The sequence below is a fragment of the Xiphophorus couchianus genome, chromosome 9 (assembly GCF_001444195.1).
Source record: "Xiphophorus couchianus chromosome 9, X_couchianus-1.0, whole genome shotgun sequence".
NCBI lineage: Eukaryota > Metazoa > Chordata > Actinopteri > Cyprinodontiformes > Poeciliidae > Xiphophorus > Xiphophorus couchianus.
Window position 1 is genome coordinate 18,351,299 of NC_040236.1, and position 26,849 is coordinate 18,378,147.

Below are 26,849 nucleotides of genomic sequence, written 5' to 3' on the forward strand. Positions count from 1 at the left end.
AGGAGCTGAGGAAGTTCAGCCGGGTATGGGAATAAATGTGTGCTGAGCTCCTGTTTGCTGTGTTTTGAGCTTCTTCTTTTTAAGTTAATTTACTTTCTATACTAAGAGAAATGTTAGAAAACCCACAACAGATCCAGTTTTGGCAGCTTCAGATTTGAGAGTGAGATAAGTTTTCTCATCCTCCTTTTAGTAAGGAAGTCTTTTCCCCAGATTGTCTCTGAGCAAACTGTTCAGCTCTTTTATCTGAGCTGTCCTAGATTGTGATAACAGCATGTGAACTTCTACTTTCCTGCTCCTCCCTAAAGTGGTTTTCAGCCAGGCTGCAGCAGTAAATTCATCAGATTACCGTCGATTACCAGCTGAAGCATTCTGGACATGTTTGGTCTTCATGCCTGCTCCTGTTAAAGCAACAGGCTTTCTTTAGACAGATCTGCAGTAATGCATCCTAAAACTGAGCTGGCAGACCTTGCAAAAGTATTCACAACCCTTACATTTCGTCATGTTACATTTGTAATTTATTTGGATCTAATTTGATAAAGGCTTAGCAATATATTAAAAACGAAAAACTGTAGTGTGTTGTGGACTTCTTTACTCTGACGCCCAATAATAAAGCCAGGTGGAACCAACTCTGCTCAGGAATCACCTAAATTAGGTATTAGGGTTCAGCTGTATTTAATTGAATTATGTCTATGAAGGCCTCACAGTATTGTTAGAGGACAAACAGCATCATAAAAAACAGTATGTGTTAGGAAAAAGAAAAAAAAAAGCACTGCACATCACTCAGAAAACACAAAAACATGGAGGTGGCAGCATCATCCTGTGGGGATACTTCTCTTCAGCCAAAAATCTAAAATCTGGCTTTGTAGTAAACGTCCTCATTTTTGTGAAATATTGTGAGAAATTGTATCACAGTTTGTGGCTTTAATATGAAAAACATTCATGAGATTGACGAGGACCGTTCCCACCTGACCTGATCTCCCACTGGCTGTCCCCTGCCAGGAATCAAACACCCCTTAATGTGTCATGAGAGAGCTTCATGGCAGGCAGGTTAGTCAACGAGCTGCTCGGTTATTTAACAGCGCTCTCTGCCGGCTCGTGTTTCAGTAGGAGGAGAGAAGAGAGGCTCCCTGCGTGTGCGGCGGCGGAGAGTTTGTTTTCTGCAAGAAGCAAAGTGACACTGACAGTGAAGTGTAACCACACTGAAACATGCTGCAGGCTTCTGCTCAGAAAGGGCTTCTGGGAGCAGCATCAGTCCAGGCAGGAGCACAAGAAAACATGTTTCATACATATAGATTCTCCCTGGATAGGGCTGAAACGATTAATCAATTAATCGTCAACTAATTTAGTATTTGATTAGTCGTTAACTAAAGGCTATTTGCTGAAAGGACGACACAGTCAGAGCAGAAATGTAGGCAAAACTGTGAAAAAATAAATGCATTTTGCATTTAAGATGAAAAACCCTCTTTAAATATGTTCAACCCAGAACTACATTTTTAGTTTCACCTCTCAAATTCTGTAAAAAAAAAAAAAACTCCTATTAAGCACCTTTTGATACCCAGTTATTAATCCAAAAAATAAAGAGATTAGTAAACTATCTTTTTTTTCTTTTTTGTTTTTGCAGATGCATCCTCTGCTATAAATGAAGAAGTGTAGACTAAAGGAATTTTATAGTATTTTAGGAAATAAAAATGTTATATTCTTATTTCAAAAAAGTAATTAAATTATTTGCTCATCTTTTAACGTATTTCCAATATTGTGTAAATAAAAAAGGCTTAAATGGTCAAATGAAAAATCTGCAGGATGTGCCACTTGTTTTATCTGATGACTAAAAAAATTAGTTGCAGCCGTAAACCTGGATGTTTTAAAGCAAAAGAACAAAAACAAAATGAATGTAGACATACTGTATGTTTGTGGCTAAACCAAATCTGCTCTGGAAGGTTTTGTTCTATTATCACATTTGGCTTATTTTACGGACCAAAGGGCTTTAGTAATTCTTTTCCATCTGATTATCACGTTTATTTTTATGACAGCAGTGTTCTTTAAGGATACTATAACCCATTACCTGCTGCTGGTCTCTTTTCATGTTTAACCACACAACCATCACTTTACCTACATACATTAAGCGCTTTGGCTCAAGCAGCACCAGCTTTATTTTCAGACTCCTGATGAATAAGAGAAACACAACATCCATGACAAATGGATCTTCCAGAAACACTAGTTCAGACCCCCCAACAATAAAAGCAGGAATTGAACTGGAATCAATTTACTCAGCACACAAACTGCACAGCTAAGCAATCAGAACCGTTTTTTTCCCGCTTTGCAACCACAAGCTTCAGTGCATTTTTATTGGCGTTTTATGTGAAAGATCAACCCAAAGTAGTATGTGACTGTACAGTGAAAGAAAAATTATGTTAGTAAATGTGCAAAATTACAAATTTGAATCTGAAAACTGGGAAGTCCTTTTGGATTCAGCCCAAGTCAGAACCACTTCATGATGCTTTAACAACTATCATATGTCACTACCAACTTTGCTGTTAATTCACTGTTGTGCTCTAACAAACCTCTAAATCCATCACAGACCAGCTGTGAAGTAGTTAAGTGAAGTTTATTGGTTGCATTGGATTTAATTTTGTGGTGTCAGAGTAAAAGTGGCTCAATGCAAATGCACACCACACTTTTAATGGTTTTACCATGACAAAATGTAAAAAGAGAGTGTTACAACTGGCAATGGGCCTTATCCTAAACAATTTCCTCATCTTGTCTTATCTTATATCTTATTGTGCTGCACATTTCTTAAAACATATCACATGAGGTAATGGAGCTCACAGCCTAAAACAAAACAAACAAACAAAACCTGCGGGTCAAAGTTTTCCTTTATATTCAAATTGTGCTAAAGGAGGATGTTTACCTTATAGATCAAAAAAGAACATTTGACTACAATTCACCCTGAGAGAGGACATGTATGATTAATAAATCACAAAAAAGGAGTTAATCTGACTAGCTTGTAGTTGAGTTTTATTTTTATTTTTGCCATCACCAGATTCATTTCTGCTTCTTTCGACTCTTCATCCATTCAACCCCAGCTTTTCAGATAACTTCTTTGTCGTCTTCTAATGCACCGTACTCCATCTTTGTCTTCACTGTCTCAGTCATGTGTTTGTCCTCATGAGTCACTGTTGAAAGTAGTGAGATGGTGATAATGAACGAAGGCAGGATATAAAAAGACGCTGAAGTTGTGAACCACTCCCTCCCTACCCCTCCACTGACTCATCCCGTGGATCCCTGCAGGGACGTCTCACCTTCAGGACTGTCATCCATTCTCACCTCATTTCGCATCATTTTCTGTTTTACTTTATTTTCTGTTTTTTCACCTCTCCGTCTCCCGCCATGCATTCTGTTTTGTTTTGCCACCATGCGCAACACATCTCAGCTTCCCAACGGGAGCACCTGGGTGTTCGTTCCCTTCAGGCAGAGGAGGAAATGCCAGTCGCGTTGGCCAGTAAGTGCGCCAGTAGCCTCCTTGCCCGTGTAGCTTCCCTGATCTTAGCCTAGATTGACGCTGTGCGCTTCATACAGGATGTGTTGAGAAGAAACAGGGTTATCTAGAGCTCTGCTTGTCATATTTCTTTTTTGTTGTTCTTTTTTACACTGCTGGAGGATTGGTGATGATGTTGACAGAAAAAACAAAGCCATCTCCCCTCATAGTGAAGAGTAGGAGGAAGGTTGACAAAAGACAGGCTTTTTATTGCTGTCCTTAGTCAAGTCACATCTGTTGATTGCTTGTTTCCCCACTCCTCCTCCTGTGCATTAGACACCATGACAAGAAGACCTGACTCAGTGTGACTTTACATACCGTAAACAGCACATGTACAGTGTGACTCTTTAAAGAAATTGTCACAATAAAATAACTACACAACACAAATGCACAACACAAATACATTCCCATTTGTAACTCGCTTCTTTCGGACACCAGTCACAAAAAGAAGTGTGATTTCCATCACTAAGCTGGACACAGTAACTGCGTTTAATCATATTTTAGTTCTATAATTGATTAATCACGATTGATCCAATGAATTGTTTGAGCCCTAGTGGAGTGATTAAAAACCAGTTCATGTGGATTGAATACACCTGAGAATTTGTGGCAAGACTTGCTAAAAGACATTTTCCATTTAACTTGAACAAGCTTGAGCATTATTGCAAACATAATTTGAGTACAAAGTCCAGTTTCTACATAGCGGAGACATTTTTCCCCACTCCCTGAAGTGAAGGGGAGTTCTAGTGAGTCGGGATGCGGTGCCTTTCAGACTTCACGTTGATAATGTTAGAAAACCGTGTCGCATTTTTCTGTCCACTTCACAATCATATAAAAACTTTGTGTTGGTTCACTGAGTTAATGTTGGAGCAACAAATGAATACATTTGAGATTGTAATGTGAAAAAGTCACTGGTGTGTGAAGATTTTTGGGGGAGGGGAGGGTAAACAAAACAAGCCGCCAGTTGACTTGCTTTGCTCTGTCTGAGGATGCTTTCTGTGTCTGACTGTCCTGGCATCCTGGCTCCTCCCATCTCCTCCTCCTCTCTCCTCATACTGCCTGCTTGCACGATGCCGAAGCTCATCCTAAACCTGGTGTTCCTCCATAAGGGCAAAAGCCACAAAGACATGTGATTCAAACACGCTTTGTTAGTATTTACACATTTACTGCATCTCTCTCTCTCTCTCTCTCTCTGTCTCTAGCTCTCTAACAACCTTATTAACATCGACATGTTTTTGTTTTTAGGATTAGCTCTTTCAGCATGTCAGATTCACACTCTGATTTGTCTCAGACATTTCCTCCTTTATGCATCCCTAATCTTTCATTTCCTGTCTTGTCTTTTCTCCTGTGATCTCCGGTGTCTTTCTCTCCTGCCTGCCCCCGCTGCTTGTCTCTGTGCCTGTGGCCTTTTCCTCTGTCCCTCTGGCCCCCTCTGCTGTGGTGGGCGTGTAAAAACAGCCTCCAGAGGACAGGACCTGGGTGTACTCTCCGCTACACTATGGCTCAGAGTGTAAGACCCTGCCAGATGGGGATTGGGAAAGAGAGACAGTAAGTGATAAGCATCAGACTTTAAAAAGAAAAATCTCTTTATATAAAAGTTCAGGGATTTCCCTCAGATCAGGAATGAGGTGTTGGTTACAGTGATGGAGAGGACGGCTCGTTAAAAGTTGGAACAGGTCTCTAGGTCTAGGTTCATTTATGTTTCAGGAATAGGCTTGATATGTGTCCAGCAAGGCCAGTCCCTATATTCATTTTTCATTAATAAATGGATGGAAATGCTCACAGCCCGCCTGCCTGCCTGATCATTTAGTCCAGTCAGCCATCACGTGTGTCTCCCAACATTGTTTATCATCTTCTACTCTCAAACATGCTGCCTAGAGGCGTTTTGAGCCCCTTTTTAAAAACATATATATGTTTAAGTTTTCTTTCTTTTTCCAGTATTGTATAGGGTGTAGCCAATAGTTACAGTAAAGGAAAAGAGATCAGAGTTTTGTTTCCTGATCTCTACTGATGCCAACTCTAGGTTATTTTTCTTTAAGGCAATGTGACTCCATGTGGGAGGGCAGAGTCACTCTAAAGTAGGGTTTTACTAATACTTTCATATATTATAGTAAAGACCAAACGATCACTAGTTGTAGGGATGCTGTCATTGTCACCTTTCAGCACTTCAGTTTGGGGCCACAAAAAGTCGATAACTGATCATTCAAATTGGTTTTAGTAACCATCTGAATTAAATTTTCACAGATTTATGAGCCTCCATGACTTTATTCTTTACATGATGTTCTGGTCTAAAATGCTGGATGTTTCAGAGGTTGACACACGAAGGTTTATCAATCCAATTTTTCTGACAAGGACCAAAACACTGCATGCCTTGTTTTAACTCCGCTCCTGCGCTCACCTTCCTATCCTCCCATTTCCTTTAGGTTTTTATAAATGTTTGACTTCTTTGCCCCTGTTTTTCCCAGATCAGATTAAGCTCCTACTCGCATTTAAGTGATGTCAAATGTCTCTGTCTGTCTCCTGCAGTAAACCCTGTTTTTGTGGTGGAGAGAGAGACGGAGAGAGAGAGAAAGAGAGGAGTGAACATCTCAAAAGAGAAGACTCATCAGTCTGAAGTCCAGACGGCAATAGCAGAAGCACGATCTCTGCGTGCAGCAGGATTGTAAGCATATCCGGAGGAAAAAGTGACATGAACACCTGAGGAGCGAGAAAAAAAAAAGAACAAAAAACACCTGACAGTGATGACTTCACTGATGTCCAACCATCCCTGCCTTTCACCCTCGACAGATGAAATTTATTATATCGATTTAAGGATTTATCTCTGTATATGTGTGACATAGTCTGTGAAAGGCTGTAGTAGTATATGTTTGACATACATGCAACACCTCTTCTGAATCGGCCCCTCTTAACAGACTTTAAACAGATTTTCTCACTGAATCTACAGAGGCTGGGAGGTTTTGGAAACATTTGAAGCCTACTTTGTTTACATATCCGTACTTCTATGCCCTGATGCATTTAGGCATCCACAGGTATACAATACAGCTAATTAGTTAGGCACAGGTTTTGTAAAGACAAGTGTGAAGAAGGCAGGTGACAAATTTCAGGGGTTCACCTTTAAGAAGTGCTCTCTTCAAGCACCAGTTTTACATTTGAGTCAGCATTGTTGGGTCTTAACAGATTTAATGCGCTCTTTCCAGCAATGTCACCTTTTTTTTTTATGTCCGAGGGTGAGGGTCATTTCACCGTTTTGCATGTTAATTTGCACCTGCCGGAGGATGCTTCGAACCGATGATTACAGGTCATTTTCTGGACGGCTCAGCAACCTCTGCACTCCAAAGAGCCAGTTTTGCTCCTTGATTAATTTTGCTTATTAGGGTGACAAAACCTAACTCGTCCTCTAATAGATGGCTCATCGGGTTTTGCACCTGCAATATTAAATTTTTAGGTTGCAAGACACCCTTCTAAAAAGAGAAAAATGATCAGTTTTCCTGAACGTAACATTTGACAATAATGGAAATAGAGAAAGAAGAAAAATAGTTTGAGACCAAACGACAAAAAAAAAGACTAATAAATAAAATTAAATCTTTTTGTTACCTTTATATTTAAAAACTTTCAATTACCGCAACACCAAAGTTACTAAGAGCCACTTTGGAGAACATAGAGAGCCATAAATTGGACGAGCCCCGGTATGCCTTGAGGAAAACTGCGTGACTCCGACAGTGAAATATCTACCAAAAGGAGGAGGCCACTTAAAATTATTTTTGATTTGATCAGGGAGTCATAATCTGTGGTTTATTAGAAGAGTGAACTGGGCCAAACAAACATCAGAACCACAGTCAATCTAACTAGAGCTCATACTATGGAAAACCAACCAACCAACCTTGCCAATGCAGGTTCCTACAAAGGCAAGAGATGGGAATTAAACCATAGTTTCTGTCAAAGATTAGACCTGTCCTTATATAACCTCAAGTGGCTGCAGAAGTCCATTTCACTGCATTTTTTCCCGCATTTTGTCTTAACCAAAAATTTTACTTAGATAGTATTTGATATATGTCTGTTGCATATTGTGTAGTGGAAGGTAAATTGATACATGATTTAGAAAATATCGTTCAAATAACAGTCTGGAAATCGTGGCGTGCATATGAGTCTAGCTCCGTGTAATCAGTCGTTCAACTAACATGTAAACAAAGCCCATCTGTGTGTAATTTAACCTTTAATCTCAGTGTACATACTTTTGCAAGGTACTGCCAAAAAAGTCCTCATTAGATCAAACAAAGAAAACAACCATCTCCAAATGGTGAACTGCGTAAGTGCATCGTCACACGATGGAAGGTTTCCAAGCGAAGCGGTTCTTAAGTCGACCGCAGCCTCGTGTCCATCCAAGTGCACCAGCTGAGAGTCTCTTTAACTCCACATGTTGCGGCGGGGTTAAAATGATGTAAACTCGAAACAGACTTGAGAGAATTCAGTGAGAAAACCTGTAGGGCTCCGCATCGAAGCCATCAGCAGCACATTTCTGTCATCCGCACATTCCCAGAAGAGAAAAATATGCAGCATAGTTTAATAAGAGAAGGAGCAAAACGGGAGGTTTAGCTAAAAAATCTTGGTGAATTTACACAATAGATGTAATTTATACTTAATTTATAATAGTTTCTCCATATCTTTCTTTAAGTGTTTTCCACTTTCGGATTCTCCCATAGTGGGGGGGGGCGGTTTCCAATACAAAAAGCTTTCTTAAATGCACCCAAAGAGCTTTTATTTTTGCCATTTAAATGCAGTGTTAGTGCATTTTTCAGTACGCTGAAACAAACGGGAATTTTTCTTCCACACAGCTGACGTCAATCGCCACATGGAAACTACGGACATTGTCATAAGAGGATTTTTTTATGAACTCCATTGGAGTGTCTTCCAGTTGGAGCCCCACCTTTTGGACAAATGCACAAAAAAAAAAAGATTCAGAGTTCGAACGGCGGATGATGGGGGTAAATATCAGTGACATTGTTCCTCTTAGCAATCCCCTCCTCGCATCAGAAACCCACCAAGTGAACGGTTTAGACGTTTTGTAGTTGTAGACTATCAGTTGTAGTATTTGCAGTCAATATTGTAGCTGTTATCTGTATATTTGGATGAATGCACTACATTGCCGTGTTGACACAGTTTGTGAATGAGCTAAACTTTGTTTGCACTTAATACGGGGACCTGAATGATGAACCAGTGATAGAGGCCAAATAAAACATGCACCACATTACGCAGAAGTCATCCAGGTGCATCTCAGTAAATCAGAACGTCGTCAAAGATTTTGTTTTTGTACATTTTGAAATGTACTGCAAACATGTATTTTTCTGTTTAAATTTGAAGGTTATGGTTCACAGATATTAGAGAAAAACAAAAAACTAAATTCAGTTTCTGTAAATTCTGACATAAGGGACACAAGATCCTATAATGCAGATGAGCTGAAGGCCTTTATGAAACGCATCTATCACACATCCGCAGAGCCAGGGGTTGATCGCTTCCATGCCACGCCGCATTGATGCAGTAACTTTTGCAAAGAAAACCTTTGCATTTCATTCCTACATGCTGTTCGGTTGGGCATCAAATGCTTTATTTTTCTTTTAGTCATACATAACTTCCTTACTGAACTTTGAGTTTTCATTAGCTGTAGCCCATAGTCATCAAAATTACCACAAATAAACACATGAGATACATCATTGTGTGTGTAATGAACCCATTTACTACACGAAAGTCACAGCTTGAATAAATGAACCATAATGTTCCGATTTACTGAGATGCACTTGTAGTTGGGTTTTTTTCTTTCTCTCACACAGATGCTGACATTTATTTTACCACTGTGTGTGTGTGTGTGTGTGTTTATCATTTTAAATGTTAGTGTCTGCTGTAGGGTCTGTGCTTCCCATCTTTGGGTTTCAACTAAAAACATTTGTGCAAACTCAAGAGCGACTTCCTTCCTTCAGTCGGTTTCTACATGCACTCGTGAGCATAAAGGAGGACCCATCAACGTCTGCCATGCAAAATAGAAATCAGTTTGTTCTCATGATGTGCAGTGGCCAGTTGTTATCAGTTTGCTGTTCATCAGATGAAGACCATAGCAGCATTTTTATTTTTGTACAGTCTGTTGATTGTTTTTTTGCCTTTTTGGAAAGTTTTACACGTGGGTCTATTGTTTATATATATCTTTTTTTCCTCCACCTGTATTCCTGTATTTATTTTCTTTTCCTTCCTCATTGCTGTTTTCTTGAGAATATGTACATAAATCTATAAATACATATATAAAGATATACAAATATATTTTCCATTGGAATCGGAGAATCTTATTTTTATTTGGTTTTATTTTTGCTGATGGTTAAGAAGCGATTGCATGGCTGCAATCTACATAATTTAAACCACATTCTTCAGTGTGTCTGTTCAGATGCAGCTGCTGTGCATCTATGGCGTGTAAAACCCACAGCTGTTCCTTTGTATGATTTCTGAAACTGAAAGACTTGTGGGTTTTTATCTTACATGCAAATCGAATAGGGATTCTTCCAACTGTTCAGCCGTGTTGTGTTCTCAAATCGCCGTGTGCCCTCGTCCAATAGGGAGAGTCCGTTGCAGAAGACATAGCATGATTTCACAAATAAATATGCATATCAGAAACGTGTATTTTATGTATATCTGTGTACATTCATCTATTTATATATGGGAGTAAATAGATGGCTGTGTGTGTGTGTGTTTGGACTCAATCAGAATGAATATGAAATAAAGCAGTTCTATGAATTGTCCATGGAGAAAATGTTGTGCATTTATTCCTGGGGGAAATCATTTGCTCGTAGTCCTAATAGATGGTTTGATGCTTATAATTATTTAGTGACGACGTGTTGTAGGGGGACGTAGTCATATAAAAACAGTGCATGAAGTACAAATGTAACAATAGTGAAATTAAAAGCAGTAAACCAGACACACATGGTCAGTATTTAATTCGTTATCTTACATTTCTGGGCGTATTTCTCTTCAACAATCAATTGGCATGCTTGAAAATATTTAGATTTTCTTTATCCCAGTGGAAAAAAACTGATTTATAGAAAAATTTAATTACAACAACAACAACTAGTGGCACTCATACAAATACAAGTAAAATAGTTGAAAATTTAACTTTTTTACATTACCCCAAACTTAATTGATTGGGATTTTATGTGACAGACCAACAAAAAGTGCCGTATACTTGTGGATTTCTAAAAGGTATGAAAAGTGTGTGCTTCTACTCGCACTAACTGTTTGCTATAATTCAAGTATGCAAGTTGCATACATCTCTATCAGCTTTGTAGAAACTGAACATTTTTACCTCGTCTTCCTTAGTAAAATAGTTCAAAATAAGCTGGAAGGAGATTGTAAACATTTGTTTGTTGGTCTTTCTGTAGATATTAAATTAAATTTCAGTTTGGTCTGACATAGCCATTTTAAACATGAACATGCTTTGATCTGAACCATTTGAAGTGAACCTTTGTCCCAGTCTCAAGTCTTCTTCAGCCTCAGATACATTTCCTTCACGGATTGCCCTATATTTAGCTCCATTTAAAATAATCCTGTCAACACTGACCGGCTTCTTTGTACTTGCTGAAGAAAACATTCCCTCAGAATGAATTTGTAGCCATGTTGTAGTGTTGGCGTGCTGTATTAGTTTTCTTCCACACACTGTGTTTTTTCATGTAGGACAGAAGCTAAATTTAGTCTCAGCTGATTATTCCACAACAGCTTTTACTTATGGTGAGATGAAATTACATACAGACAGACCAAAGGCAGTTGGTTCCACTGAGTTTTATTTCCGGGTGTCATATTAAAAGGACACTAGGAACATATGCCCACCACACTTTCAGGCTTGTTTTTTGGGTGGAGGGAATTGTGAATGTTAATTTTTCAAAATCATGTGTCATGTCATGTAAATTGGCTTGTTGCATTAAATGTATATAAAATACACCGAGGTTTGTGGTTGTGACGTCCCAAAAAAATGCGAAAAGTTTAAAGATTATGAATATTTTTGAAATACCATGCCATTTTTTAAAAGAGTCCAGATGTTAGATTTTCAGTAAGAGCACTGGGTTACCAGTGGGTAACATATATATATATAAAATAAAATATAGTATTAAAGAAAGCAGTCAAAATATAAACATCAATGTTTTCTCTGATAATTAACTTGATTTAATCTGAGGAAAAAGCTGACACTTAGGAACGTTTCAGGACGTCAGGAGACCAAAAGCAGTAATACCTTGTCGTCTTCTCCGTTGTTTACGTAGTTTGATTGGCATCTCCAAAGAACTGTTTTGATTGGTTCATACATTTGTCCGTCAATAGGATTAGCCTTCCTATTGGTCAAACTCAAGGATTCCAAACTCACGTGCTCTTAGCTTGCTTTGAGGGCGGTGCCAGGTTGCTAGCTACCCGGTAGACGGAGAGAATTGTTGGTATTTGTTGGAAATACGAAGTTGAAAAAGATATTGGTCGACCATGGGAACTCGAGATGACGAATACGACTATTTGTTTAAAGGTAATTGGTTGTGGGGAAGTGGGTGACTGGCGGCGGACAGACCGTGTTTGCTGTGACTCCGTGATGTTAGCAAACTGTGAGGAAGTCAGCTGTAGAGATGCTAAGTTAGCTTGAACACTAAGTGACATAAGAAAAGACAACTAAGTAATTCGGTTTATGGCATTTTCGGATGGAAATCGCATAATCTTTGTTGTACTTTCCTGTAGAGTCTCTGTAAAGGAAGTCCCGTGATGTCCAATGTTTGGTCGTAATTTGTTTTATGCAAAGCTGTTTGCTAACATATTAGCTGCTTCTCATTTTAAAAACAATTATTTGAAACGCTTTAATTTTTGACACTGCTCATTCTGTTAAACATGTTGTTGCTAAATGAAGTTTTTACACCTTTAATAATTCTTACTAACATAATTAAAGTATCTATTTAAGACGTTATCATATCATCTTTGATATGTACAGTTAAGAGCTAGATATTGACTCACATTGCATAAAAACAAACGTTACCTTTTTATCTTTGACATGAAACAGATTAAACAGTTCCCGCTCTAGGTCAGATAGGTCTATTTGTCAGATACTTGTAAAATAAGAGATAATTTTGTTACTTTCTTCAAAGTCACTCATTTGTCCAAAATGTACCTATGTACCATAGGAATCCATTCATCTCACTGTTCAGCAGGGAGATGATTCTGTGTTCTCTGTTTTGGTGTGAAATTTATGTATCAAACCCAGAACTGAAGTAAAAGCAAAGAGAATGAATCCAGAATGATTTGCCATTGAGCAAAGAAGAAGCCATCACTCCTAAAGCAATATGAAAACAAGCCAGATTACTGTTTGTTAATGCTGTCAGGGACAAAAACTTTAATTTCCAAACATATGTCCTATTCTCTTCTGAAACTGAAAGGGAAGTGATGAGCAGGAGCACTTTTATACGTCCTTGGAATAAAACAAAGCTCAGAACTAGTCACAATCAAAGCTGTCATGTCAAATCTCAAAATTATTGTAGATCGTTACAGAAACCTGACTGATTCATCTTTTCTTACAGTACTGTGAGAAGTCCTGACTCATCCTTCTTTTCAAAAAAAATCATTTCTTCCAAGAAACCGAACTTTGTCATTTTGATATAACTAATGAGTCATTTGTGTGTTTTTAAAAAAAAGACACAGGATGGTTCAAAATCACAATGAAAAGAAATTGCTGCATCTGTTTCTGCTCTCATGTGCAATGAGACACAGCGCAGATTTTGCTCATTATGGCTGTAATGCATTATGAAAGTGTGCTGCAGGTTCTTCGACAGAGGATGCACTCTGTAAACCAAGCATCAAGGAAGGAATTACAATATTATTCCTATAATCTTGGGGGGTTTCCCAGTAGTTGAAGTGCTGCTCTCAGATTAGAGGCAATAAAGAAAAATTAGCTGATTCTGATCTCTTTGTCCACTGATTGGTGCATCTATGCACACATCATGTAAGCTTTGCAGCTTCTGAGTGTGGAGCTAAATTAAACTACGTTACATACTGTGATAAATGCACGTCCATGAGATAAGCACGAGGCTGTCATCACAGTTTTATAGCAAAGCCCATTAAATCTGCCAGCGTGATCTGGGTGGGGTTGAATTTAACCACCTGCCAGCCATCCACAACATAACAACATGGCTTTTTAACATGTGTACCTGGTTCGTTTAGTGGTTCTAATCGGAGATTCGGGCGTGGGGAAGAGTAACCTGCTGTCCCGTTTCACCCGGAATGAGTTCAACCTGGAGAGCAAGAGCACCATCGGGGTGGAGTTTGCCACCCGCAGCATCCAGGTGGATGGGAAGATGATAAAGGCTCAAATTTGGGACACAGCGGGACAGGAGCGCTACAGAGCAATCACCTCAGCGTGAGTCTGTGTTGTATTAGTCCTTTGACAGCAGCTACTTATTTAGAAATATGCCTTCTGGTTAAAGATTGTAGCTCAGCAGTTGGTGTTTATTCCTCATGCAAACGAAATCTTCGTCCTCCTGTAACTTTTGTTTTTCAGATTATTTCCCGTTATATTCAAAGTTACAAGCCTACATGTAAAATATTTCAGATAAACATTTTTTGTCGTGTTTTTTTTTCACTCTTCCTTTCTTGCCCTCAGGTACTACCGGGGCGCGGTCGGAGCGCTGCTAGTCTACGACATCGCCAAGCACCTGACGTACGAGAACGTGGAGCGCTGGCTGAAGGAGCTGAGGGACCACGCCGACAACAACATCGTCATCATGCTGGTGGGGAACAAGAGCGACCTCCGCCACCTCAGGGCCGTGCCCACCGACGAGGCTCGAGCCTTCGCGGGTTAGTTGTTTAATAAGTGTGTTTGTTATTATAGGCTCAGCTGTGTTTAGATGCTAAAGAGCCATAATGAGCATTATTTACTGACTGGGAGGACAGAATTGTGTCAAACTTTATTACTTGTCCCATTTTTTAAATGCCGTATCCAGCCATCCATCTATTTTATTTATTTATCGTAAAACCTTTTTACGTTTTTGTATACAAGAAAATGCTACAATATTTGAAAGTATTAATTATATATGTAAACTGTTAGTCCCAGCAAATAACTAAGTACCTAAAATTATGGTAAAATTGTTACTGTTTATGTAATAAAATGATCAAGAACGTTCAATACAATGAGGTTAAGCTGAAAATAAAGAAACATAGATCATAGTGAAACACTAAAGGAAAAAAAATACCATTTGCATTACACCTTTACTGTACAGTGCAATATTAGTTGTACTGTAGACTGCAATATTAGTTGCTTTAATATAGCTAGTAATAGGTTTTATTGGGAAATTTATTTCACTCAAATTTGATTTATTTAGATTACCAAGTTATCTGCATAATTGAATGTAATTCGGACAAGATGAAATAAATAAAATGAAATGTAACTTTTGCTTAAAGTTTCCACATTAATATAGACAGGCACATAAACTTAGCAGACTAACAACCTGTCAAACTTCATAGAGCATTCATCAACGTTTTCAAAAGTTACTTAAAGCAGTTTTTAGTTTTCTTCAGCTTCTCCTGTCCTCTGCTTCTGCAGTTTGTAACAAAACCTCGAGAGCTTCCCGACCTCCATTTTTCCTTTCTTAACCCAAAGTACTAACATACTTTTAGATCACTTCAGCCTTCAGAAACATCTAAAAACATTTGTAGTTCATTAGAGAGTTATCAGATGCACGATTTGTCCTGATGTGATCATGTAGACAAAGCCAGTCAATGGCTGGATCTGAACTCCATCCATTCCTGTTTAAATCACCCAGTTAATGACTGTAAACATACTTTAAGGATGTATTTTGATCTCTTTGTGTTTTGACTCAAATTCAGAGAAGAACACTCTGTCATTTATTGAAACGTCAGCCCTGGACTCCACTAATGTAGAAGAAGCATTCAAGAATATTCTCACAGGTAGGAGAAGAGACTCACCAACGATTCAGTTTGACACAAACCATTTCCACTCCGTCACATCCTTGTTTATTTTGTTTATTTTATTTTATTTTATTCCCCCCCCCCCCCCCCCCCCTCCCCCAGAAATCTACCGGATTGTATCTCAGAGGCAAATATCAGACAGATCTGCGCACGACGATTCTCCAGGCAACAACGTCGTGGACATCAGTGTCCCTCCAACCATGGATGGGCAGAGGGGGAACAAGCTGCCCTGCTGTCAAAGCCTGTGACCCCTCATGTGTTCTCTGTCAACCTCTTCTGTTTTCCTTCCTGATTCATTTCAACTTTCATGCTGCTCTCGTTACGATCTCATGTTTTCAAAACAGCCGGGATGTCAAAACTATAATTTGACTTTCATTTTTTGCTGGGTTTTTTTTTTCTTCTTTTGGTCTTCCTTTGATTTCTAAGAAAAAACATCTTAAATATTTTTCTCTCTTGGTGTGGCCAGGTGAAAGGCGCTTTAAGCAGGCTGAGCCTGTAGTAAACTACAATCTGTTTATAATTCATGAGACGACGAATCTATTGACCCGCTCCCGTCGAGGGACTGGTGAGGGATCAGCAGGTCTCTTCCTAGTCTGCATAAAGACTCATGACACAGTTTTCCACAGTGGAAACTCTTCATCTCTTTTGTTGTTGACCTGATTCTGCCCTGTCCTGCTGTAGAGGAGGAGCCAAGGAGAAAGAAGGTCTGAAATTTCTGCTTGCTACTTTGAGTCCCTTTTGCCCATCCTGGTATGAAATCGGCAAGAGCCACTGGCGACACTGGCTGTGACTGACTGATTTAATGTGGGCGGGTGTGAAACAAATGCTGTGATTTAATTGTATGTGTGTGTCTTTCTGGATGTGTGTTGATCATAGAGCACAAAGATACCAAAGGAAAACTATTGCAGTCCTCATGCATTTTCCAGGCTAACTGCAAAAAAAAAAACAATGAGTAATGCTCCATGGATGAGCTATTTTGTTGCGTGCTTGATATGTGACATCAGGTGATCTGATTCCTGTTCTTTTATCTTAATTTGGCTGAGATCAAACTTTGATGTTTTTGCACTAATGTCCTACAATTTCACAGAAACACATCCAATCATAATTTCCAAACACTTACACAAGAACACTTTTTTTTTTTTTTTTTTTTTTTTTGTGCAGCTTTTGCTGTCAGTTGAATGTGTTAAATATCAAACTGGATTGGATTTAAAATCTGTTTTAATCTGATGACATTTCAGTCACAACAAATTCAACCTTTTAACTTTTTACACTTATCTGAGAAAAAAGGACCTGAAAACACAAAATCTTAATTTCAGTAAATGGATAAAATGTTTTTTTGTTGTTTTTTTTCCCCCTTATGTGTTGGGGGGGGGGGGTTCTGTACAATTTATACAATGTGATCTAACATTTCCACAAAATAAATGCATGCCAAGTGAGCAGTTTTCTTTGACATTGCTCATGAGATGCTGAAATAAAAAGAAGTGTGTAAAGCCGTTGCCTGAATAGTAAGCAGTTGTTATGGGTTGCTGTGGCCAGTTTATTCTCAACGGTCTGTGAAGGTTTCAGAGAGGTTTGCTTGAGATCACACCAGACGGGTCAGGGATAAAGTTGTGAAGTTTAGAGCTGGGTTAGATAATAAAAAGCCACGAGGAGTGCCTGTAATAGCTTCCTACATGTAGAGGCACCACAAATGTGGAAAAAGGCACTCTGCTCAGACCAGACCAAAATTCAACTGTCCTCTCTGGTGGTGGTACAAACTGAACACCCTATATCCAGATCATGATTTTCATCAGCAGAACAACCCTAAACATGGAGCGTGTGAGTTAAGAGTCAAAAGTCAAGACCTAAAATTTCTTCAAGAATCAACGTCTAACATACCGACTCAGATCCGACCGAGTTTAATTTTTCTTCTTCAAAAGAATAGGTAACATTTTCAGGTTTTCAAAACCAGGTACTATTTTCCCTCCACTTCAAAGTCTTGACAAAACTATAAAAAATATTTAACTAGTATCAAACTATTTATGAGAATCATATTTCCACATGGTCCTCATATGTCATAGTAGTCATAAAGAGGCTTCCTCTGTCCTGGTGGCTCTGAATGTTTACAGTTCATTGTTTTGACAGTTTTGAGCCCACGTCCCTGTTTATTTCCTCTGATGAGCATGCATCTGTCATCCACCATCACTCCTCGGGGCAGTGCACGCCTTCCCTGACCGCAGACCCAGGCTGTAAAAGGTGATGATGATGATGAAGATCCTCGGGGGCAGTATTTAAAGCCCCAGGAAAGCGGAAGCCTGGTCTGGGCCGAGTTATCAGCTGACAGGAGAGAGACGGGGAGGTGCTGTAGTCGGCTAGCGCAGCTCAGACAGCTCTAGCTGAGCTGCTGCACAATTGTTTTGTTGTTCCTTCCGACCTACAGTGAAAATGGAGTGAGGAGACAAAGCGAGGCTAAAGGGGCGCTGATGAAAGCTGCCTTGAAAAGTCACTGAAGACCGAAGAAGGTGAGTAGCTGTTAGCTTTTATGTCTTATAGCCGCTAACGGGGTGTTAGCAGCCGCTCACTGACAGCTAACACAGCTCGGCTATTCAGCGTGTTTGTTTTTAACCAGAAAACATAAAGAAGCTTTTAATGTTGCGTAATATTTCAGCTATCAGCAGGAATTGTCTTCGTGAACCATTGCCTGTCTGCCGATGTATGCTTTCGGTGTCACGACGCCGCTACTGAGCTCCAGACAATAGCCTGTGTCAAAGCCCCAACATCTGTCTGCAGCTGCAGCATTGGCCGCTGAAAGCCAGAGCAGAAAGAAAACATACCCACTTTACCATTTACGTTCACGACTCTTTTTTTGTTTTCGACCAGTGTGCCGTGTTGTCTTTAAATCCACGCGTTTATCTGAATTAAAACTAGAAGTGTCTGGTTTAATCCCAGTGTTTACACTCGGCCCGTGTCGAAACAGACAGTAAATGATTAGGTTTAGCTGTTGTCTCTGATTTGGAGAGGAGGGGGGGTTGGTTACCTCTTTGTTTATCTGGGTCAAGGATTGTGACACCGTCCTAATCGCATCAAGTAAGGCATCAACTTATTTGCTCAATAATTCAGGAAGGAAGTTGAAATCTGGGCCCTTAAGCTTAAACCAAATGTTTTAACCCTGCATGTTCCTCTGTAGATTCAGGAGACTGTTGCATTAATACAAGTTGACATAGATCTCAGGTTTAGTGGAGAACTTCTTAATTTTTTTATTTTTATTTTTTGCATACCACTTGTTTTAGTCTGAGTAGATTTCCTAAAAAATGATTCATTTCCTCTCTATTCAAAAATAGTGAGACATGCATGTCCAAACTGAAATTTATCAGTAAGTACAAATTTCTGTTGGTCATGTTCATTTGTAATTAATATGCAAGACACCCCAATTTGCTTGCTAGGATGCAAATCTAGCCGGTTCAGCCTCCTGTGTGGGTTATCTGGAGACAACCAGCTGGTTATCAGTGGGCCACACATCTCAGTCACGGCTGCTGACATCACTTTGGTCTTTTAACAACTGCTTTGGGAAGAAAAAAAGAACTGGTCTGTTTCCAAAATACCAGCTTTCTCATAGATGATGCAAAGCAATTCTAAAGAAGAATGTTTCTGCTGGCGTGGCAGGAAATGCATTCGTGGTTTCCCACATGTGGACTGGAAATATTGAGTAAAAATATCCCTGTTTTACATCATTTACTCAAAAAAAAAAAGGTTTAGTGCAAATGTATAGCACGATCAAACGAAAAGTGTTTGTTTTGATAGTAAAGTATGTAAGCACAGATTTTTATGGTTTGGTAAAACGTCATTTACTTGGATTTTAACTCGGATTTTATTTGCACAAAAAATGGAACTGAAAACAGCTCAGTGGTTGTTTTCATGTGGTTATTAATCAGAACATCATCCCTCTTTGACGTTCTGCTTTTTATTTTTATAAACGAAAGAATAATCGGCCTGTTTAAGAGTTAATTTATTAAATATGCAAGTATGAAAAGATGAATGCATGGAGTGTTACATGTAATCCTATGGAGACGAGAGGAAAAAGACTGAAACTGTCAGAAATAAATGAATTGTTATTCATGTACCAAACAAGCATCTGTTTTTTCTTATGGTTTTTTTTTTTTCTTCCTCCCATCTTTTCCAACAAATAAATGAACAGGTTTTGTTGTCAACAGAGTAAAGCCGAGGTAACGTCATGAAAAGATTCCTGATAATTTTACTCATTTCTGAAACGAGTGACGTCTCGTGGTGGAATATTTTAAGCCTTTATTTTTTGTAATTTTGATGATCATGGCCTAAATTTATTATGTTTCACAACATTTTCAAATCGTATCCCTACCCTCTCTTCCACTTGGATTTCTGGTTTGGTGGTTTATTTGGCTTGATTGGTTAGTTTGGGTTGACTTGAACTACTTTAGTTTGGTTCACTTAATTTAATACCTACCTAGAGTTGTGATTGTGATATGTTGTATATTTAGTTCAAATTCAAAGTTTTGACCCCGCCATAACCAAAGAAGCTGATCAGAATGCCGTGTATAAATACATATTCAGAAAAAGTTTGGTGGTAGGAAAGGTGTACGGGCAAAAGGAAAAAAATCCATTCAGGAATTCAACGCTCAAATGAATCTTACACAAGGACCACAAATGTGCCATTTGTCAAGCCACTCCTGAACCAGAAAGAAAGTCAGAAGTGTCTTACCTGAGCTGAGGAGAAAAATCATCACTGTTGCTCGGTGGTTCAGTTTTCAGAGGAAAGTCAAGTTTGCGTTTCATTTGGAAATCAAGATCCAAATGAAAGAGTGGCGAGGCGTAGACTCCACGTTTCTTGAAGTCCAGTGTGAAGTTTCCACAGTCGGTGACGAGTTGTGGTCAATGCGGTGTTGGCCAACTGCGTTTTTATGAAGTCCACAGTCGACACAGCCGCCTGCCAGGAAATTCTAGAGAACATCGTGCTTCCTTCTGCTTTGTTAAGACGCCGATTTCATTTTCCAACTTGGCATCTCGCAACTTATGCAGTAATTCATGCGAAAAGAGGCCCAACCAAATATTGAGCGCATAGAAATGAACACACCTATGAGGATTCTGTTTAAAATTCTGTTTAAAAATTTCTGTTTAAAAAACAAAACAAAAAAACCCACTTTTTATTATTATGTAATCTCTCATTTTCTGACACACTGAATATTGGATTTTCACTGTCTGTGAGCCATAATTGTCAGAATCACAAGAAATAAAGATGTAAAATATTTCACTCTTCTTTACAGTAAATTAATTTTGGTTTCTGGAATAAGTGGCAAATATATTTTCAGTGACATTCAAGTTTTTGAGATGTAAAAATCTGGTGCATTTGAGAACATAATATGTTACTGTCTTTTTTTTCTGATTAGTTTAGCTCCTCTTTTTAAATGTCTTCCACTGAGAAAGACCAGGACTTTTTTTTTCCTTTTCAAACTGAATTTATTTATTTATTTAATTTTTTTTACCAAACTCAATCAAACCTCTGCTTCTCTGTAGAGGCATTGTTCTCTGGTGGAAAGCAGCAGACGTTCGCTCTCATTGTTATTCCCCCGTCCTCGGACCATCCGGCGCCTAGAGCCCTCGACGCCATCGCTTCTGCCTGTGCAGCCAGCGTCTGGACAAGGCGACCATGACGACAGGCGGGTGCTGCCACCTGCCCGGCTCCCTGTGCGACTGCGCCGGCACGGGGGGCATGTGGAAGATTGTCGAGGAGGCGGGCGGCGAAGGATGCCAGGCCCTCTACGTCACTCAGGTCACAGCGCTAGACGGGCGGCTGCTGTCCTCCGTGCTCAAACCCATGAGCGTACAAAGGTGAGGCCCGGACTTGTCACGCAATCTCAATATGGCGACAAGCGGTTTCCTCCGGATTCAGGAGGAGTTGAGTTTGAACGAATGTTGTCCGTTTGCATCAGCGACGGTCCCATCTGCCGCATTTGCCACGAGGGGGGCAGCAGCGAGGGACTCCTGTCCCCGTGTGACTGCACGGGCACGCTGGGCACGGTGCACAAGAGCTGCCTGGAGAAGTGGCTGTCGTCGTCCAACACCAGCTACTGCGAGCTCTGTCACACAGAGTTCAGCATCGAGAGGCGACCCAAGCCGCTCACAGAGGTAACCGTTGTCTGCGTCCGTCTTCTTTTTCTCGTCTCATTCGCTGGCCTTGCAAGAGTTTTCATACTAGCACTTTTTTCCCCCCCTCTACGTTTATGTCAAACTTAGTTGAAATAAGTGTGAAAAATGTAGCGCACATTTTGAATTCAGCTCCACTTTTCGCTGTCATTTTATTGTCAGGTTCTTTGAAGTAACCTGGTCTCTGCATGCTTGAAATTTCCCCGTTTTTCTCTCTGCGAGATAACTATTTAGTCAGGCTGACCAAACCTGACTCAATTTTTAACTATAAATGTTTTGTATTGTTCACTCTTATCTTACATTTTCCTTATTTTTACAATTACACATCACTTTTTGTTGAGTCACACATCCTAATGAAATAAAATAAGTTTGCGGTTGTTTAGGTGATGAGAAAATCTTCTTAGGGGTTGTGAACACATCTGCGGGGAACTTTATGCTTGAAGATCTGCAATGTCCCTTTTCTTCCACTCTCGTTTTTCACCTTTCACCTCCCCGCTCCACAGTGGCTGCAGGACCCCGGCCCTCGTAACGAAAAGCGGACGCTGTTCTGCGACATGGTGTGCTTCCTCTTCATCACGCCGCTGGCGGCTATCTCCGGCTGGCTGTGCCTGAGGGGGGCTCAGGACCACCTTCGCATGGGCAGCTGGCTGCAGGCTGTGGGCCTCATCGCGCTCACCATCGCCCTCTTCACCATCTACGTCCTCTGGACCCTGGTGAGCATGACTCCCGACGCAGCCCAGCTGCAAAAAGAACCTCATGCCTTTGCTGATGTCTCTTCCGCGTTTCCGTCCGCCAGGTCTCTTTCCGCTACCACTGTCAGCTCTACTCCGAGTGGAGAAGAACAAATCAGAAAGTGCGTCTTCTCATTCCCGAAGCCAGGGAGTCCAGCTCTTCCCAGCATTCCTTGCTCTCTAACAAACTGAAGAAGTCTGCCAGTGAGAGTATCGTATGAGAGCAGATGGAGACATGTGGGAAGCTTGCATCAAGTTTGTTGACTGGACTTCAAAGAAGCACTTTTGGGCTCTTTTTTTTATTATTTGTTTTACTTTTTATTGCTTTCTTCCTTTTTTGCATATTTTGTCACTCCATCTTACAAATGCATTCTGCAGGACCGCATTTGTTTTTCATCATTGGATGTTTGATGAAGTTTATGCAAAAAAACAAAACAGAGCAGACTGAGAGACAGCATGTAATGTTCAGAAGCATACATGTTTTCTGACTCATCATGATGGATGTGAGGATGATGAGGGGTTCTGCTAACCACAAATGGATTTTTGTAATCGTCCCCCATAGTTCGGCAACCTCACTTCAAAAGTATTCACTCCCTGAAGTGTTGCCCATTCAGGCATAACATCAAATTAACCCTCTATTGTGAAAAAAAACCCTGAAAAATGTAGTTCACATTTTTGATACCCCTACATATAAAAGTGTAACCAGCTGCCATGAAAAGACACCCAGTTTGTAACTGTGTAACGTCTCAACAGTATTTAAAGGAAACCTTCTGCAGGGCTCTGCAGAATGATTTCGCAGTGTGACGAAAACGGTAACTGCACCCTAAGCGGGGTGTTTTGTGTCGACGTGTTTTAACCTGCTCTGCCTCTCTGCCGTTTGTAACTCACTGCCGTACGAGTGTGCTCTCATGTTACTGACTGGAGCAGGTTGGAAAAAAACCCTCCTGTCTTTGATTTATACTTCACAACCCAGATGTTGATTATGCAGTTTGAGTTTAAACGCTCGACTCAGATTTTTCACTGCAGCAGTTTCTTTCTTTTTTTTAAACTCCTGGTCTAGTGAGGGATGACTGTGTAACATGAGGTTATGCAACAATAACACAGTGGAAATTGAAGCTTTTACTGTAAACAAGGATACTAACATGCACAGTTATGCATGTCAAACTCACAATTAGTGATTTTGGGGGGGTTTTTTTGTTGATGTATTTTTAAATTCACTTTAGACTGGATATCCTGTTTCCAGCTGAAGCAGGCTTCGCCAGCAAGGTTTTTGTATCATCAGCACTTAACATGTCAGTGTTTATTTGGAGGGACAGAAAATAAAACAGCCTTTAAAAGAACATTTTATATATATATATAAACTAGAGGGATTTATTGATGTAATCTGGAGTCTAGAGGGCCACATAAAAAGCTACGGTGGGCCAGATTTGGCCCCCGGGCCTTGAGTTTGACACATGTGCTCTAGAGGGATCATATAAGTGCCAGTGCAGGAAGAGCTGCTCCACGAGAACACCCTCCAAATCGTCCAGTTGGAGTGAAAAGCGCTCGCCTCCTCATGCCCAGTTCAATACATCAACTATAAACCTAGCTTATTACAATATTTTGTGGTATTCCATTTAATAAGGATAAAAAAATTATATAGAGGAAAAACTCATCCGTATTTTTTTTGACAGTATGTCTATCACCCGTTTGTCAAAGCTTCACAAACACAATGCCTTAAAGATAAAAAATTTCCTGTTGTGATATAGGCTGTTGGTATTTTACCGCTAATTTAATTTAAAGCTTTTTGATATTTATTGGAGCTCCCATGAAACCAAAAATATGTCCAGACAACAGCAGTAAAAAATCTCAACCAAACTGTCAGTTTTTAAACATCAAGTAAAGTTTATGCCATAAATCAGTTTTTATCAAGATGATATCTTTCATACACCTAGATCAGACTTCCTAGTTTGCTATTATCACATAAGTGATCATGCATGTTTACATTGTAGATGGATCTATTTTTCCAAGCGCAGTGTAGTTGCAATTTCAGGATGAAAACTTGGTTTTAAACACTAAGTTTACAGTAACCGGGCGGATGAAACGGTCTTATTTTTCCACCTCTTAGATTTTCAGGATGTGAACTTGTGCCACAAAATGCTTCTGTTGGAGATTTTGTATAACAGAAAAGTGTGTTAAGGGTATTCGATTATTATATTATATTATTATACTCCCATAATGTTTACACTAGCTTCTTCCAGTAAATATTTATCACTGGTTATTTAAAAAAAAAAAATGCATTTAATATCCTCGCTGAGACTTCACTGGATCATGGCTGTGATTTCCTGCTCATCGTAAACACCAGCAGCTACCAGTCTGTTGCGCAACAAAGAAATGGATTGACTTTTCCTTTATTAAGTGTGTCTAAAATTATGCAAAACTGAACCCATGTTGGCTACAGCGTTGCCATAGAGATGTAAAAATCCCTAAAGCGTCTCTCTGCGCTGTGGTCAATCTGTATATTCAACCCATGATTGTAAATAATGTAAATGTCACTCGTTTTTCTAACATTTCTGTCCTGTTTGTAGTTTTTGTTTGTTTTAAAGAGGCAGGATTGTTTGTACTCCATAGGTTGAGTCGCTGTTCTTTGTTTATAATATTACGTTGTTTTCTGGTACATTACAGGATGTCTTTTTAAAAAATCCTGGCACCTTCAATCAGCCAAGAATTGTTTGCTAAAATGTAATAATAAATGCTGCGTGGGTATTAATGTAGGACGTGTCGCCTGTGATCATTAGCCGGTTGACGCTTGTAGCAAAAGCGTCTTCTGGTTTAAAAACCCCGTAGCTCCATAAGCTTGTTTACATCTCATCCTTTAACTCTGGCAGGGAGAGGTGAGGGAAGGAGGGGTCGTCTGTTCGCTAATCCTGATGGAAAACAAACCGCTAATCTCAGGTTTTACTATAAAATCGGTCACATCTCCTCATTCAGTCCTCTGCATAAGCTCCTTAGTTGGAGAAACATGAGTTCAAAGTATTAGATTTGCAGCTGCTGTTGATGGCAAGAGGTACAAAAAAAAATCAAACAAGGGCAAAAAAACCCCAAAACATTTCTGTATCCTCGGCCGTCTCAGGCTACTTTGATACATTGTTCCCTAAATTCTCACATATTTACTCTGATTTTTACTCATTACCTGAAAAGGTCAATTTTAAATGAAAAAAGTTTTAAAAAAATTTTTTGTAGAATTTTGACTTGATATGTGAGGAAAACTTTTAGTCTATAAAAATTCCTTTTAGCTTTTATCACTTTAAAAACACAAACTTCACACACGCTGTGCTGACGTTCTTCATTTCACCTTATTGGTGCTTGTGTTTTAAATGGTCCTCTTAATATATTGACCGTTTGGGTTTCTGTTTGTGACCAAAGAAAACCTCCTCAAAATTGTCGGATAAAACACAAAGTGTTCATCTTTTAATGACCAAGTTTTCTGCTTTCCTGTTAATCTCCATAGAGCCACGTCTACCCACCGTCTTTTGCACCCAAATCTGCTTTTAATTACCCTGTTAAAACCTGGCCTAATACACCAAGTGTTTTCAAAACGGTGATCTAAATCATGTTTTTATTGCTTAAAAGAACAAAAAATCGAAATCTTTTTCAGTCTTCTTCAACCGAGCCCAAAAATAAATGAGTAAAAGTGTTTGCCTTTTAATTTAAGACATGCGAAACCCTTTTGAAGTTTTGGATCTGCGATGATCTACACATTCTTTTCCTACAAAAATATTTGACCGATTTACGTTTGTATAAAGTTTGCTTAGTTTATTGCCGAGAGAGAAACATATTCTCAATAAGCTTGTTCATTTTATTTTTAAAATTAAAAATATTTTTTGGCATGCAAGTAGTCCTGAGATAATCATTTTGGCCCATTTTTTGCAAAAAGGTTAAGTGGGCGGATGTGTTGTTGTAGGTTTGAGGCTGTGCTGTACTCTTTCCTTTTTAGATGATGGATCCTGAGTTGAACTGTGAGATATTTTATAATCTAACTCTGGTTTAAACTGGTCCAAAACTCTGCTGTGTTTCTTTCTTTCAAAACGTTCTCTAACACATTCAATGAACAAACGGATTTTATGCCGAGGAACATGTGGAAAAGTTTTGCTTGGTGAATTTTTCTATAGCCTGAGGAATCCTTTTGCAAGGTACTGTTGGTTCAGATTTTTATGACGTTTTACTCACCCAGTGAGAGAGAGCGAGACCTCTAAATTGTGTTTTTTCTCTTTTCATTTCTGACTTAACTCCCGAAAAGTCAGCTCTTTGTTCGCTGCGCAGGGGAGAGTTTAAACTGCTTTTAAAAACGCCAGGAAGAAGATTCACAAGCTGCTCTCGGCCTCAAACTAACCTGGGATTAGTTTTATGTTTTGCATTAAACGTACTAGGATACATGAATGCTTTGGAAGTCTGTCCAGGTCATTTTGTTT

General features: G+C 39.4%; 3 protein-coding genes across 4 annotated transcripts in view; all 3 read left to right on the plus strand.

Annotated features, from left to right (window-relative positions):
• pip5k1ca (phosphatidylinositol-4-phosphate 5-kinase, type I, gamma a) overlaps positions 1 to 10,313 on the plus strand; it is a 50,230-nt gene extending 39,917 nt beyond the window's left edge. Inside the window, exons 17-18 of one of the 2 annotated variants that reach the window (XM_028027579.1) lie at positions 4,991 to 5,080; positions 6,059 to 10,313. In XM_028027579.1, coding sequence (XP_027883380.1) covers positions 4,991 to 5,080; positions 6,059 to 6,061 — 93 coding nt within the window. In that variant the 3' untranslated portion in view covers positions 6,062 to 10,313. The remainder of the gene's footprint in view (positions 1 to 4,990; positions 5,081 to 6,058) is intronic. The other variant, XM_028027580.1, reaches the window with a different exon arrangement.
• A 1,604-nt stretch (positions 10,314 to 11,917) lies between these two features.
• On the plus strand, positions 11,918 to 17,006 carry LOC114150856 (ras-related protein Rab-11B-like). The gene is made up of 5 exons (XM_028027587.1): positions 11,918 to 12,071; positions 13,748 to 13,943; positions 14,187 to 14,380; positions 15,410 to 15,490; positions 15,614 to 17,006. Exons 1-5 carry the CDS (start codon positions 12,032 to 12,034, stop codon positions 15,757 to 15,759), a joined length of 657 nt encoding a protein of 218 aa, XP_027883388.1. The 5' UTR covers positions 11,918 to 12,031; the 3' UTR covers positions 15,760 to 17,006.
• Positions 17,007 to 17,686: 680 nt separating this feature from the next.
• Positions 17,687 to 25,151, plus strand: marchf2 (membrane-associated ring finger (C3HC4) 2). Its single transcript, XM_028027585.1, has 5 exons — positions 17,687 to 18,012; positions 21,038 to 21,352; positions 21,454 to 21,649; positions 22,171 to 22,380; positions 22,464 to 25,151. The coding sequence occupies exons 2-5, from the start codon at positions 21,171 to 21,173 to the stop codon at positions 22,617 to 22,619; spliced, it is 744 nt and encodes a 247-aa protein (XP_027883386.1). The 5' UTR covers positions 17,687 to 18,012; positions 21,038 to 21,170; the 3' UTR covers positions 22,620 to 25,151.
• The last annotated feature ends 1,698 nt before the right edge of the window (positions 25,152 to 26,849 follow it).

Excerpts from the sequence above, each read along its gene's own strand:
- LOC114150856 (XM_028027587.1), top strand. The coding sequence starts at position 12,032 with ATGGGAACTCGAGATGACGAATACGACTATTTGTTTAAAG. Across the intron at positions 13,944-14,186 it reads TACAGAGCAATCACCTCAGC|GTACTACCGGGGCGCGGTCG; the intron begins GTGAGTCTGTGT and ends TCTTGCCCTCAG. Across the intron at positions 15,491-15,613 it reads ATTCAAGAATATTCTCACAG|AAATCTACCGGATTGTATCT; the intron begins GTAGGAGAAGAG and ends CCCCTCCCCCAG.
- marchf2 (XM_028027585.1), top strand. The coding sequence starts at position 21,171 with ATGACGACAGGCGGGTGCTGCCACCTGCCCGGCTCCCTGTGCGACTGC. Across the intron at positions 21,353-21,453 it reads AAACCCATGAGCGTACAAAG|CGACGGTCCCATCTGCCGCA; the intron begins GTGAGGCCCGGA and ends CGTTTGCATCAG. Across the intron at positions 22,381-22,463 it reads TCTACGTCCTCTGGACCCTG|GTCTCTTTCCGCTACCACTG; the intron begins GTGAGCATGACT and ends TCCGTCCGCCAG.